General features: G+C 38.4%; 1 protein-coding gene across 4 annotated transcripts in view; it reads right to left on the bottom strand.

Moving 5' to 3' along the window:
• Nucleotides 1–1,025: 1,025 nt before the first annotated feature.
• The window catches only part of LOC127429875 (unconventional myosin-Ic-like), a 68,638-nt gene continuing 56,546 nt past the window's right edge, over nucleotides 1,026–13,117 (bottom strand). For all 4 annotated transcript variants that reach the window (XM_051679189.1, XM_051679188.1, XM_051679192.1 and 1 more), the window contains 14 exons: nucleotides 12,411–12,528; nucleotides 8,073–8,186; nucleotides 7,855–7,931; nucleotides 7,689–7,757; nucleotides 7,510–7,594; nucleotides 6,759–6,918; nucleotides 6,595–6,678; nucleotides 6,222–6,315; nucleotides 6,073–6,128; nucleotides 4,925–5,060; nucleotides 4,768–4,838; nucleotides 3,855–3,952; nucleotides 3,540–3,639; nucleotides 1,026–2,887 (listed from right to left, as the gene is read on the bottom strand). In XM_051679189.1, the coding sequence (XP_051535149.1) occupies nucleotides 2,861–2,887; nucleotides 3,540–3,639; nucleotides 3,855–3,952; nucleotides 4,768–4,838; nucleotides 4,925–5,060; nucleotides 6,073–6,128; nucleotides 6,222–6,315; nucleotides 6,595–6,678; nucleotides 6,759–6,918; nucleotides 7,510–7,594; nucleotides 7,689–7,757; nucleotides 7,855–7,931; nucleotides 8,073–8,186; nucleotides 12,411–12,528 (1,289 nt within the window). In that variant the 3' untranslated portion in view covers nucleotides 1,026–2,860. The remainder of the gene's footprint in view (nucleotides 2,888–3,539; nucleotides 3,640–3,854; nucleotides 3,953–4,767; nucleotides 4,839–4,924; nucleotides 5,061–6,072; nucleotides 6,129–6,221; nucleotides 6,316–6,594; nucleotides 6,679–6,758; nucleotides 6,919–7,509; nucleotides 7,595–7,688; nucleotides 7,758–7,854; nucleotides 7,932–8,072; nucleotides 8,187–12,410; nucleotides 12,529–13,117) is intronic.

Here is a 13,117-nt window from a genome sequence, read left to right on the forward strand (position 1 = left end):
TGCAATTATTTCAGCTCTAACCTTAAAATAGAAATAATAATAATAATAATAATAATTATATATATATATAATTTTTTTTTGTGTACAAAACTTTACATTAAAGTTCTAAACTTTCCCATTGACTTAAAAATTCAAATTGATAAAAAAAATCTAACTGCATCAATATCATAATTTATTATTATTTGTTTTTGCCAAGAAATTTAACAGTAGGCAATAGGCATATTATTTTGCTGCCATGCAAGAGCAGGTATTGCATTTATGAAGTGCCAGTATAGTTTTAATTTCTGCCCTGCTGAAAAATAAACAGTTTAAAGGAATATTCCGGGTTCAATACAATTTAAGCTCAATCGACAGCATTTGTGGCACAAAGCTGATTACCACAAAAATGTATTTAGACTCATCCATCCTTTAATTAAAAATAAATAAAAATCGAGGTTACAGTGACGCAATTACAATTAAATTAAATGGGGTCAATTTTTGGAAGGTTTAAAGGCAGATAGGTGAAGCTTATAATTTTATAAAAAAGCTCTTCTGTAACACTTGTGTATTATTTGAGCTGTGAAGTTGTTTGCGGGATTACAGTGTTTACAACGTTGTCATGGCAACACAATTTTAAAATTGAATATAACAACGGATTGGACCCATTCACTTCCATTTTAAGTGCCTCACTGTAACCCAGATTTTTGCTTCTTTTAAAAAAGAAAAAGAAAATGAGGGACGAGTCGTAATTATTGTTTGTAATAATCAACATTATGCCACAAATGCTGACGATTTAGTTTAAACTGTACAGAACCAGTTATTTTCCTTTAAACCAGCCTAAGTTGGTTTTAACTGGTCTCTCAGGCAGGCCTAGTAACATGAACAGCATAAACCAGCAAAACATCTCAGGCTGGTTTTATTTATCTTTTTATTCCAGCGAGGCACTATAGAGATAAATAATAAAGAAAAATAAGATACCAAAGAAGAGATACCAAAAGTAATGCACAGATGCCTATTATCAACAGTATGCAAGAAAAACAGAGAGCTGAGAAGTCCATGTTTTTAATCAGCTTTAATATGCTCAGATACATTGTCAGTTTGCTTCCATCCAAATGACAGATTTCTTCCAGGTACTTACATTACACAAATAGTATAAAACAAAAATCACAAAGTGTGAATTACATCTAAATGCATTAAGAAACTTGTGGGCCAACAGTTTGTGTGGAGAGTATTGGGATACTTTTTATAAATGTCAAAAAAATATTTTATTTCTAAATACATTACATGCGGCACTTATCCTTACAACAGCATTTAAATAGTATTCTTACAGGTTTTTTGTTGTTGTTTTGTTTAAAGCATATTTCCTCAGCTATGACACTAGCTATGGTAGGCACATGCTCAATATTTCACTGATGACTTAAAGGCTGATCGCTTGACATCAAGGCAACATCAAATAGTTGAGCTATGAATGGATTTTAGGTGCCTGAATAATCCTATAGTGCAAGAAGAGGGTGTGGCAAATTGTAACTTTTGCTTCAAAAAAGTACATCTCTATTTTGTTTGTGAACAGTAATATAGAAGTGCTTTGTTACATTTTATCTACATATACACAAACCTGCCTCAGTGACATAAACATACTGTAGATAACATACAACTTCCCCTATAATTAAGGCTATCAACACCTCCCAATAGTTGACTGATTTTGAAAGCCTTTCTGCTTTGCCACGAGGTTAAAGCAGTGCTAATGCAAGACATTGGCACTAATAGGAGATTATTGTGTCCAGTGTATTAGGAGGACAAAGCCTGAGTAATTCACCTCTAGTGTATGAGGAAAGACCATTCTCAAAATCAAACCTTTTGTCCATCACTGGATTTCTTCCCATTTCTACAGGAATTGCTAACACTTTTCTCATCACAGAACATCAGAGATACTCCCAAATGTGATCTACTTAAATAGTACATTTTGAGGCACAGTTTTGGGGCTTGGCAAAGAGATTTTTGCTGATCTATGTATCTCCAGTCCTGCTTGCTGCCCCTATTTAACTCTCTGTATTGGTTTATCAAATTGCAGCATTATACAGGGTAATAAATGATGAATGAATCACAATGTAAATAGATGGGGTTGGTTCACAAGCATATCTACTGTAACTGGATGCCGAGTGATCACTTTTTTCCATCTAGATCTCTTTAAGATCTCTTCAAGGAACCTACTTGTACATGACACGCTCCCTCAATGCACATGGTGTACACTCTCTAAAACTCAAACCAACTTTTACTTTCCTCTTGAACACACCAACCTATATTAATAACTTATTAGGCCTGTAAGCAATATTGTACGGAACAGATTCATACATCTTTTTGAAGTCATCTTCTCCATAGCAACAAAAAGTAAATAATACCTTTCCTATGAACTTTATTATTACACAAGTAAAAGTGTATTGGAAGTTCTGAGTAGGTTTGTATAACTTTATTCCTAGAAAAGTAATCATGGGTGAACGAAAATATAACCATAACTAATAACTACTCATTATGGACCCTGGTTTTCCTTGTAAATGTGGCTGAGGTCACCTTCTCTAATGACAAATCTATATTCTACAAATAATCTAGATAGAGACAGAGTGCAGGAAATATGCACATATATATTGTTATTTCTTGGCTTCAAAAATCTAAAAATCATAATATTCATATAACAGTATTATTCCCCAAAAACATAAATAAGTTTGCTAGACTTTCACAACTGAAAGTAGAGGCCTTTGGTGCAGCTGGCTGGCATCTGATTGGCAGAGAGAAGCTTTGCCTGTAGTCATGTGATTAATGAACTAAGGAACATATCAGAAAGATCTTGTGAGAACACAGGAAGTTCTTGGGCATGACTCGTCCATCATCTTGTGTTAAGGCGAGGGGCAGTCTGAAAAATATGATACTCTGTAAGTACACCTGTTGTTTGTGTTCTGGAACTCTAATTTGTTTCCTCCTTGAAATAATTTTAATAAATATAGTCTTTAATGTACTTCCTCAGCATGCAATATATATACAAAACTACCAACAAAAACATGCAATACTAAATAAAGACAGATAGATGGCCAGACAGACAGATAAGATAGAGAGACAGACAGACAGATATTAGGACAGACATATAGTCTGATAGACAGACAGACAGACATAGACAGTAGTTAAGTAAGATAGACTGATAGAGACATATAGACAGAAAAGGTAGAAAGATAGACAAACAGATGGTCTGACAGACAGATAGATAAAAGACAGACAGACAGAGTCTGACAGACAGATAGATAAAGATAGACAGACAGATAGATAAAGATAGACAAACACATAGTCTGACAGACAGATAGATAAAGATAGACAGACAGACTGACTGACAGATAGACTGACTGACAGACAGACATAGATAAGGTAGAAAGATAGACAGATAGTCTGACACAGACAGACAGATGGATAGACAGATAGTCTGACACAGACAGACAGATAGATAAGACAGACAGCCAAATAGTCAGTCAGTTTGACAGACAGTCAGTCAGACCGACAGACAGAAAGCGACTCACCACAGAAAGGTGTCCATTCTTAGCCTTGGCTACCACCAGATCTGAACCAGATGTAAAATCTATGATCCCTTCTTTGCCTTGTGCCACACTGAACTTTATGCTGTCCATGATACAGAGAATAAAAGTTATCTATTAGTGCATCTGTATAATGTCCAAATTGTGTTATTATTCTAATAATTGAATAAACTGCATTCTGAGATTTAGAAAAAAAAATAACGTGTTATTTTTACGGGGGTTCACAGGTACAAGCTCATATACTATATGTACCTAGTACAACTTTAGTGGCAAATGGGTAATTTTGCACCTGCAACTCACCTTCCCTGGTTAATGTTAATGCTGTTGATCTTGTCAGCACAGATAGCCACTTTGGTTAACGTCTCGATGACATGATCATTCTGAAGCACCACATCACCCTGTGAAACCAATAAAATTCACATATTCACTTTAAATCTATAATGCATGTGGGTAAAAAAATGACATGACCATCAACTTTTTATTATAATTTTACATGAAGTGGTCTTTTGATCTGACACACCAGATATTCTTCAGTTAAGGTGTCTTTGACCATGTGAACTTACCTACCTTTTATAAACGTAGTTAAATATCTTTCAAATTATAAGAGAGTTTGCATCAGTAACTCTAGAATGCATACGTGGTTCCTCTAAGACCCATATGTTTATTATGGTATACAATGCATTTAGCACTAGCATTACATTTGTAATACATTGACTGTTTTCATTTTCCATTTGTTATGTAATGTATGTTTAAAAAATTTCATGTTCATATTTATGTGTTGTATGCAAGTATAACAAGTTGTTATGTGTCAAGTGCATGACACAATACTATAACGGGGACAGTCCCCATGGAGCATCCCCATGGAGGTTAGATGCCTAGTTCACAGCACGGACACAATGGTAATAGCTCCTGGACCACTTTTTAGTGTATGTGAACATGCAACTTTTCTTTATTTAGTACGCCTCACCTCTGAACAACAAATATAGCTACATTGAGTCATATAGCAATATAGAGTACTTAAGGTTAATTTTCCTTGAAAAAACAAGTAGTTTTATAAAGAATAAGCATCTAGGTTTCACCTCAGTCTCTTCTGACCCACATACCTGTATGCATTCTAGGGGTTAAAAGCAGTCAGTTAAGTGCTTAGGGAAAGACTCTGCCCTTGAAAATGTGACAAAGTTTAGACAATAATTCAACTGATCTTTAGACTCACTTTCTGCTTATTGTCTTCAGACGCAACATGGAGAACAAATATCCCATCACTCAGAGAGCTGACAGAAATCCCTACAGATAAAGCAGAAGTGGTTATTGTGTCACTTTTTTTTTTTTTTTTTTAAGAGTCAGTGGCTCTTTCCATCCTTCCACCTCACCTTTCAGTGCGCTGTAGTCAATTTGCTGTTTCAGCTTGGCCTCTTCCACAATGATTGCACTGTTGGCCGTGAGCAAGAGCTGTCGGTTGCGAGCTTTGTATCCGTTCCTGTCATACTTTGTCACTGGAACAGCATACTGTGAGGAGGAATGGAGGATGTTTAGATTACACTAACACATAATAACACATATGTTAGTATGAAACTGCTACATTCACCATAAGGCTAATTTAAGAAATGTAACATATACATATACTGTAGAATCTTCTTTAAAGGGATAGTTCACACAAAAATGAAAATTCTCTCATCATTTACTCACCCTCATGCCATCCCAAATTTGTATGACATTCTTTTTTCTGCAGAACACAAATTATGATTTTAAGAAGAATATTTCAGCTCTGTAGGTCCATACAATTCAAGTGAATGGGTGCCAAAATTTGGATACTCCAAAAAGCACATAAAGACATCATAAAAGTAATCCATCCGACTCCAGTGTTTGAATCCATATCTTCAGAAGTGATATGATAGTTGTGGGTGAAAAACATCAATATTTAAGTCCTTTTTGCTAGAAATTCTTCTCCCTGCCCAGTAGGGGGCGATATGCACGGACAATGTGAATCACCAAAAACACAATGAAAGTGATCTGTTTCTCACCAACACCTATCATATCACTTCTGAAGACATTAATTTAACCACTGGAGTCTTATGTAATTCTTAGAACTTCAAAATTTTGGCACCCATTCACTTGCATTGTATGGACCAGATCTTCATTTGAGTTCAGCAGATGAAAAAGTCATACACAGCTGGGATGGCATAAGGGTGAGTAAATGATGAGAACATTTTCATTTTTGGGTGAACTATTTCTTTAATAATTCATGACATTTTAAACTATCTATAATAAATGTACTTAATGATCTGATAAACCTTACATAATGTAATAATGCTAGTTAAAAATTTTAAAGACAGGCATAATTAAAATGTTACAGTGTTACTTAAAATGAGGGGCCCTAGGTCAGAAAAATATTGAAAACACATTCTAGACTAAAGTTAGTTCCAGACTCATCTATACTGCTAAGCAGAATTTGATGAAGAACCCCAAATTAGAGATCTAAAAAAAGCAATTTCTTAAAGCAGCACAAAATTCAACACACCTTCATCTTCTCATTCCCCAGAGCCTGAATCACTTTGGGGTTGATGTCCTCCCCATCTTTTGAACACACACACAGAAAACAATCAGAATATACAAGGCAACAGAAAGTCAGTCTACTTACAGGAACTGAAAAAGAGACTGAAAACTCACTGAGCCTTGTGCCAACAAACAGCTTTGGCACACTTTGTGGGTAGTTATCCTTCTTGTCCTTAAAGACTTCACTTGCAACCATTTTCTGCTCCAACTGCAATAACAGACAATAAATAATTTCCAAAAACCAATCAATTAAGTGAACAGTGATTGTAAAAAGACTGTACTGGTGAGTTTCATTTAAAGGTGCAGTGTGCAATTTTTGCACCACTATTCACAGCACACTAATTGCAATCTTGTTGAGCGGCCCGACAATGCTGTTTGTTTTAGAAACCTGTTTGAAATAATCATTATTTTTGCAATTTCGTTTGGTGCCGCTAAAATTTAAAACTACACACTGCATCTATAACTGTGTTGATCATAAATATGACACCTGGTGCTTCCATTCTGGGTTGATATTCTTGCAGTACTTCCACACCATGTTCTGCATGCACAACTTGCGGAGCTGCTCTGAAGCCTGTATGTAAAAGGCAGAATTTCTTAATTCAAGTCTAACAGTATGCTTGAATGCATGACTATTCATGAATGATGTCTTACCTCAGTGAGGGCAGGAGGGGGTGTTGGCCAACTCTTATCCAGGACTGTTTTGGGCAGGCTCCTGTGCAACTTCATTAGGAACGAGTAACGAACATAGTCCAGGAAGTACTCGTTCTCTGGGCAACGAGGCTGGTGACGGTAGATGAAGCCTTTAATGAACCTGTAATGGTCGTCACAAGTGTTGTTATCATTAACAAAAACTAAATGAAAAAATAAAAAAGTAAATAACTGAAACTAAACTGACTCCAAAACTAAAACTGACAATGAATTATTTTTTTGTTTTAGATACACGGTATGCTCTAACATGCGAAACCTTTACAACATGCATTTATTAATCCTTAAAATATCATTAGATGCCACTAGCGATAACATTAGACGAACCTGAGGAATTTAACAACACTAGACATACAGTACTTAAATGATACCGGTTAAAACAAATGTTGGCAGCCCTAAAATACTGAAACTAAAATAAAAGAATTAATACACAGTAAAACTAAAACAATAAAACACTGAAAAAAAAAACCTAAAGCTAAACTTTAACAGTCATAGAGTGAAAATGAATGAAAACAAAATTAAATTGACAAATTGAAAATTACAGAGAAATCAAAGCTAAATTTAAAACTATAATAATACCACCACAGACTGCCCCAAAAACAAAAGCTACAATGAGCATAGTGTCTCTTTTACTCTAGATTTAGATCACATATTTTACTGCACTGCTTTTTATACTAGTCATGTCATGCAAACAGACCTGCGGATGGTGTCGGCAGCCTCTCTCCTGCGCTTTGCTTGCCTGCGGGCCAGAATACCTTTCCACCAGGCTTGAATCAGGATAGCTGTGGAAAAATGACAGGAACAAAAATTTCAAGCATCAATTTTTAAGATTTTTTTTTTTAGAAAAACAAAAGCACCTTTTTTTTTAAACCTTACCCGATTGTCGCATTTTAGAATATTTCGTTTTTTGACAGTAGCCCTTCCAAGATGACTGCAGTTTGGTAGCTACAAGGGCAGGAAGAAGAGTTTGAGGTGGAAGTTAGACCATCCAGTATGCCAAAATATGTAGGCTATCAAAATATGTACCAATATGTACTCGTACCAAGACTGTGTTTTCTGACTTCAAGAGCATCTTCGGTAGCAAACAAGGTTTTGGGGAAACGGATGAAGATTTTGGTCCTTAAAAAAAAAAAAAAAAAAAAAACAAACAAAAAAAAAAAAAAGACATGAAAAGTCATCTCCATCTTTTCTGGTAGCACAGAAATTAAAACTTAAACACTAAATTTAAATTGGCATTTAAAAACGGATTTTTTAACCAACCGGCCGAGTTTGTACTCCTCAGGTTTATAGCCGAGGTGCTTGACGAGCATGGACACTCCATCGACAAGACGACCATCCCAGTTTGGCCAGGTTTCTGGACACAGGGATTTATACCTGAAACAAAAGAAAATACAGTGTAACAATTAACCACATTTCAAGTTGAAGAAACAATTACTGTTTTTTTTTTCACATATAGCTTGTATCCTTTGACCTTGTTTATCACTGAAATTCACAGGAAGTGCTAAGCTTTCAAAAGAGGATTAGAAAGTACAAAATACACCAGAGTTTACAAAAATAAGCACATTTGTGCGAGAGCCCTGCTAAAACAGCTGGCGACCATCTTATATGACCAGTTCAAATCAGTTAAAAAAGTATTTCTGTTTAATAGTATTAGGTATGTTTTAGGCACTTTCATGCTGGTTGTGGAGCATGGCTTCACTGGCCAAGCTAGGTATACTTGCAACAATACCAACTTGTGCCAGTAACAGACCAGAATTGCCCATCGGAAACCAGTTAAGATCATCTTGGAATTTAAGCTGGCCCAGATGCAGTGATAGGGCTGGGCGATATGACGATAAACTGTATATCGTGGGGATGATATAAAGTGTAAAATCGATAGAGATTTTGCTATATCTTGTATATTGCGACATATAAATATCCATGTGTGCAGCACGAGCATATCTATCAGAGGGCATGCTTCACGTCAGACTGAAACCAGGCTTGAGTGGGGAATGTGGCTGGTAAAATTGGTGCGCGCTGGTTTAACACCAGATTCTCTTAAGGAATTATGCAGATCAGGCAACGACACAAACGCGCCCACAAAATTGTTGCCGATTCTTTGTAATTCTAATTTTGTGGGCCAATTCTTAGTGCTCCACCTCATGCAGCAGTCCACCATGATCTGACACACTCTGCAGGGACAGTGTCACTCAGTGATCCAGACACCTGAATCATCTCTTTAACATGACGAGGTGCGCTTGACTACATCGCACATCTGTAGTTCCCTTACGACTCAGCACACTTGACACTGCGTTTGCTAACGCATATGGGGAGTGTCCTTCCACACAACCTTGTTGAAACCTCTCTACAATAACGGCAATATTCTAATATCGGCTATGGTGTTTGAGCCCTTTTAGGCGCGAAGCTGTCCGCTATAAAAGCAGGCACGCAAACACCATTCCTCAGAATTTTCTTCCTTCAAGACAGCAATTAATCTCTCATCTAGAGGCCCTCTACTGTGTCGCAGTCGACTACACGAGTCAGCGGGTGGAATCTTTACAGCAACGAGAAGACTCTCCGCTCCCCTGCAGTGCTCCAGCAAACATCACTCCACCTTGCCGCTTCACTGGTGAACGGGCCGCTCCAGCATCCTGATTCCCCGCAGCACTTCGGCAGGAGTTGTTTCCTTATAAGCATTGAATATTGTTGCTTGTGTGTGTGTGTGTGTGTGTGTGTGTGTGTGATATATATATATATATATATATATATATATATATATATATATACACACACACACACACACACACACACACACACACACACACACACACACACACACAATAAAAGAGTTGCTTACGTGTTTGCGTCTTTTTAAAGATGTTGTTCCGTAAGTGTTGCTTGTGCAAGAAGCACATCCCGCCGTTAGATCAGCATGAGAGCTGCATTCACTGTCTGGGCTGCTCTCATGGAGACAGACTGCCCTCACTGCGAAGGCATGAGTCTCAAGACGCTTCACTCGCGAATCGCCCTCATTCTGAGAGACAATTCAGCCTCCCGCACCCTTCCACCCACTTCTTCTATGACACCCCAGGGATCACACGAGGAGGCATGGCAGTGCTGCGAGGTTGAGCAGGATGTATTTGAGGTGGACCTCGTGCTGGCACACTCCCCGAGAGCCCCTCAATCTCCACATAACATGTCTATGCCAATACAATATGTGCATGATGAGCTCCGGTCCTCTGCATGAGCGCACTGCCTCATTTGGCGGTTCTGAAGCTGGGGATGATGACGATGTCATGTCTCTTGCTGCATCAGGCGAGTGGTACCTGCTACCACCCCTTCCCCCAGCGAGGAGCGTGTACACGCCACTGACAAGGAGATGCTTCGCGTCCTTTCAAGGGCAGTCGAAGAGCTCGATATCGAGTGGTCTCCTCCAGAGGAACCTACACGATCTCGCCTTGATCAATGGTTCCTGCAGTCCGGACGCCGTCAAGCAACCGCGTCTTGTAGTTCTGCCCCGTTCTTCCCTGAAGCTCATAACAAATTGTCAAAATCCTGGCATGCACCCTATTCAGCTCGCCCGTGCAGCGATTACATCCTCTCTACTGTGGATCATGGGGAAGAAAAGGGTTATGCCCAACAACCCCCTGTAGAAATCACGCCCCATTCATCCTTCAAAGCCCTGTTGACTGATGTCCGCACTGGCTGGAAGAGCATACTCAGCAGCTGTCTGGAGTTTGGCCCTGGTCTTTCAAAAGCCACTGTCAAATCCAGAAAAGGCTATGTTCTAACCACACCCTTTAGAGCGCAGGTGGTTCACCTTCAAGCCTTCTTCCCTCCTCCATTTAATTTGGATGAGGAACAATCCTTGCATTTGTTATGCCCTGTGCGGGCGCTACACGCATACGTTGATTGCACCCGCCAGGTCAGACTGTCTGATCAGCTCTTTGTGTGCTATGGAGGACACACGAAAGGAATGTCTGTCTCCAAGCAAAGACTTTATCACTGGATCGTTGATGCGATTGCCCTGGCTTACGCAGGGTAACCCAATTGGTGTTAAAGCACACTCAACTATAGGCATGGTCTCCTCATGGGCATGGATGAACGGTGTGTCTTTATAAGACATATGTTTTTCAGCAGGATGGTTTTCTCAAAACATATTCGCAAGGTTTTACAACCTAGACGTAACGTCTTTCTCTTCACAAGTCCTCTCTGTTTAGAGCGCTTGCTATTTCAATTGCCAAACATATACTTATGCCCCACCATTTGAGTACGGGCTCCCCATCATTTTACACATTCGCCTGCATCCAGGCCGTTGTAATTTACCATAAAGTCACAACCACTTTCATTATAAATAAACTCCCTTCCTGACTGGGTTCATGAAGGGGTTAATTCATACTATATGACTATTGTTCATATATTCATTCTGAGTGTTCCCATCCTGGCCCAACATGATGGTCACTCACTTGCGGAATAATCATGTCGGTCACCGTCCCGCAGGACTGCTCTCTGGTTATGTTGTTTAGTGTGGTGTGATGGGATTCTGTTCCCCATATGCGTTAGCAAACGCAATGTCATGTGTACCGAGTCATAAGGGAACATCTCGGTTACGTACGCTGGCCGCACTTCAAGACTCAGAGTTCTTTTGAGGTGCGAGTGATGTGCTCCTTGTCCCTCAGTCAGAAAATTCTGAGGAATGGTGTATAGCAGACAGCTTCACGCCTAAATGGGCGGGGCTCAAACACCATAGCCATTATTAGAATATTGCCGTTATTGTGGAGAGGTTTCGACTAGGTCGTGTGGAAGGACACTCCTCATATGCATTAGCAAACACACTGTCTCATTCCCTTCGTCTCAGGGAACCGAGGTTACGTATGTAACCGAGACGTTCTCCATCACTTGATGAATTATTGCTGATATGATCAATAGAAAATTCAAGGGGGAGCTTGTTGTTAAAACAGGTGTGACATCTGTGGTGTAGTTTCACAAAAGCCCATGCAGATTAGAAAAATTTAATCTGCGAACTGTCGCGTGACGATAGTCACTTCTGGTTATACAAACTATCTGTTTTACCATCTCAAAATGAAGTACGCTAAAGAATATTATGAAAGCCAAAAGATGTGTTCTGCAGTAATTCAGTCCTTTTTTTTTTTTTTGCAAGATTTGTTTATAAATATATCTGAAATTTATTTCCTGCAAGACATGTTATTTTTTCCTTGTTACTTCTCTCTTGAAACTCAAGATCTTTTCAAAGCAAAGTTTATAATAATATTAGTCAACAACATATCAGACCGAAATGTAGCATATTGTGAAATTTAGTATTATGCTAAGCTTGATTTAAAACAGAGTGTTTATTTTATTTTTTAACTTTGACTGTTTGTCAAGTTCTAAATAAGCAGAAAATTATATATTATTATATTAAGAGGAAGTAGTTTTCATTTATTAAGTATTTATTTCACTGACTAGATTTTCCAAAAATAGGCATTATAATATGGTTATTTATTATGTTAATTTTTATTTGTTTTCCAGAAGAAGAAAAAAATACTACATTGCGATATATATCATTATCGTGATATAACATTTTGGTCATATCGCCCACCCCTAGAGTGATATACTAACCTCTGCAGAAATGTCTCGTAGCGACGGCGGTATGCAAAGCCAGCTCTCCTCACTCGAAGGTTCTCCATCAGACCAAGATATTTCACTTGGTGCCTGATGAGGACCTCATCAAAACGTCCTGTGGAGAGAGGTATAGATATAGTGAGTGTGACAAAGGTTACAGGGGTTAAATTGGGGCGTAACGGACCGGAACAGCGTTCTGGCACTCTCTAGGTCGGAGGAGGGAAAAAACTAAATAGAACGTGATTTGACCACCCATCTTCTGCTTAGTTTTACTTGCAGCCTGACCATATTTGCTGTCGCTGTTAATTTAAGAGCCAATCATGTTTCATCTTTGTTAGAGGGCATCCCAGTCATTACACGCCGGTAGTACCGGAGGAAGCTCAGTGTGAATCGCGAGCGTCAATGAATGCGAGAAGAAGAGCATGCATGCACAAACTCACAAATTTAAAATCTACTCAGTTAATTTTACCTCGCAAGCAAGGTAAGTTTACTGTCCACCTAACCACACTTTTTATAATAAATGCGATAATCTTATGTATGATTTACCCCCTAATGTCCAATGTCAAATTATGTTCAAATGGAGCTAGCTAGCTAGTTGGTTTGCATTGCGTAACATTAGCTTGTGTCTTGGTGATTAAGTACATTGCTGTAGCCTACGTAAGCTAGTGAATTTAATTCAGACATTTGAACAGAACATTTTAATA

Source organism: Myxocyprinus asiaticus, chromosome 39, assembly GCF_019703515.2.
Source record: "Myxocyprinus asiaticus isolate MX2 ecotype Aquarium Trade chromosome 39, UBuf_Myxa_2, whole genome shotgun sequence".
NCBI classification, from domain to species: Eukaryota; Metazoa; Chordata; class Actinopteri; order Cypriniformes; family Catostomidae; genus Myxocyprinus; species Myxocyprinus asiaticus.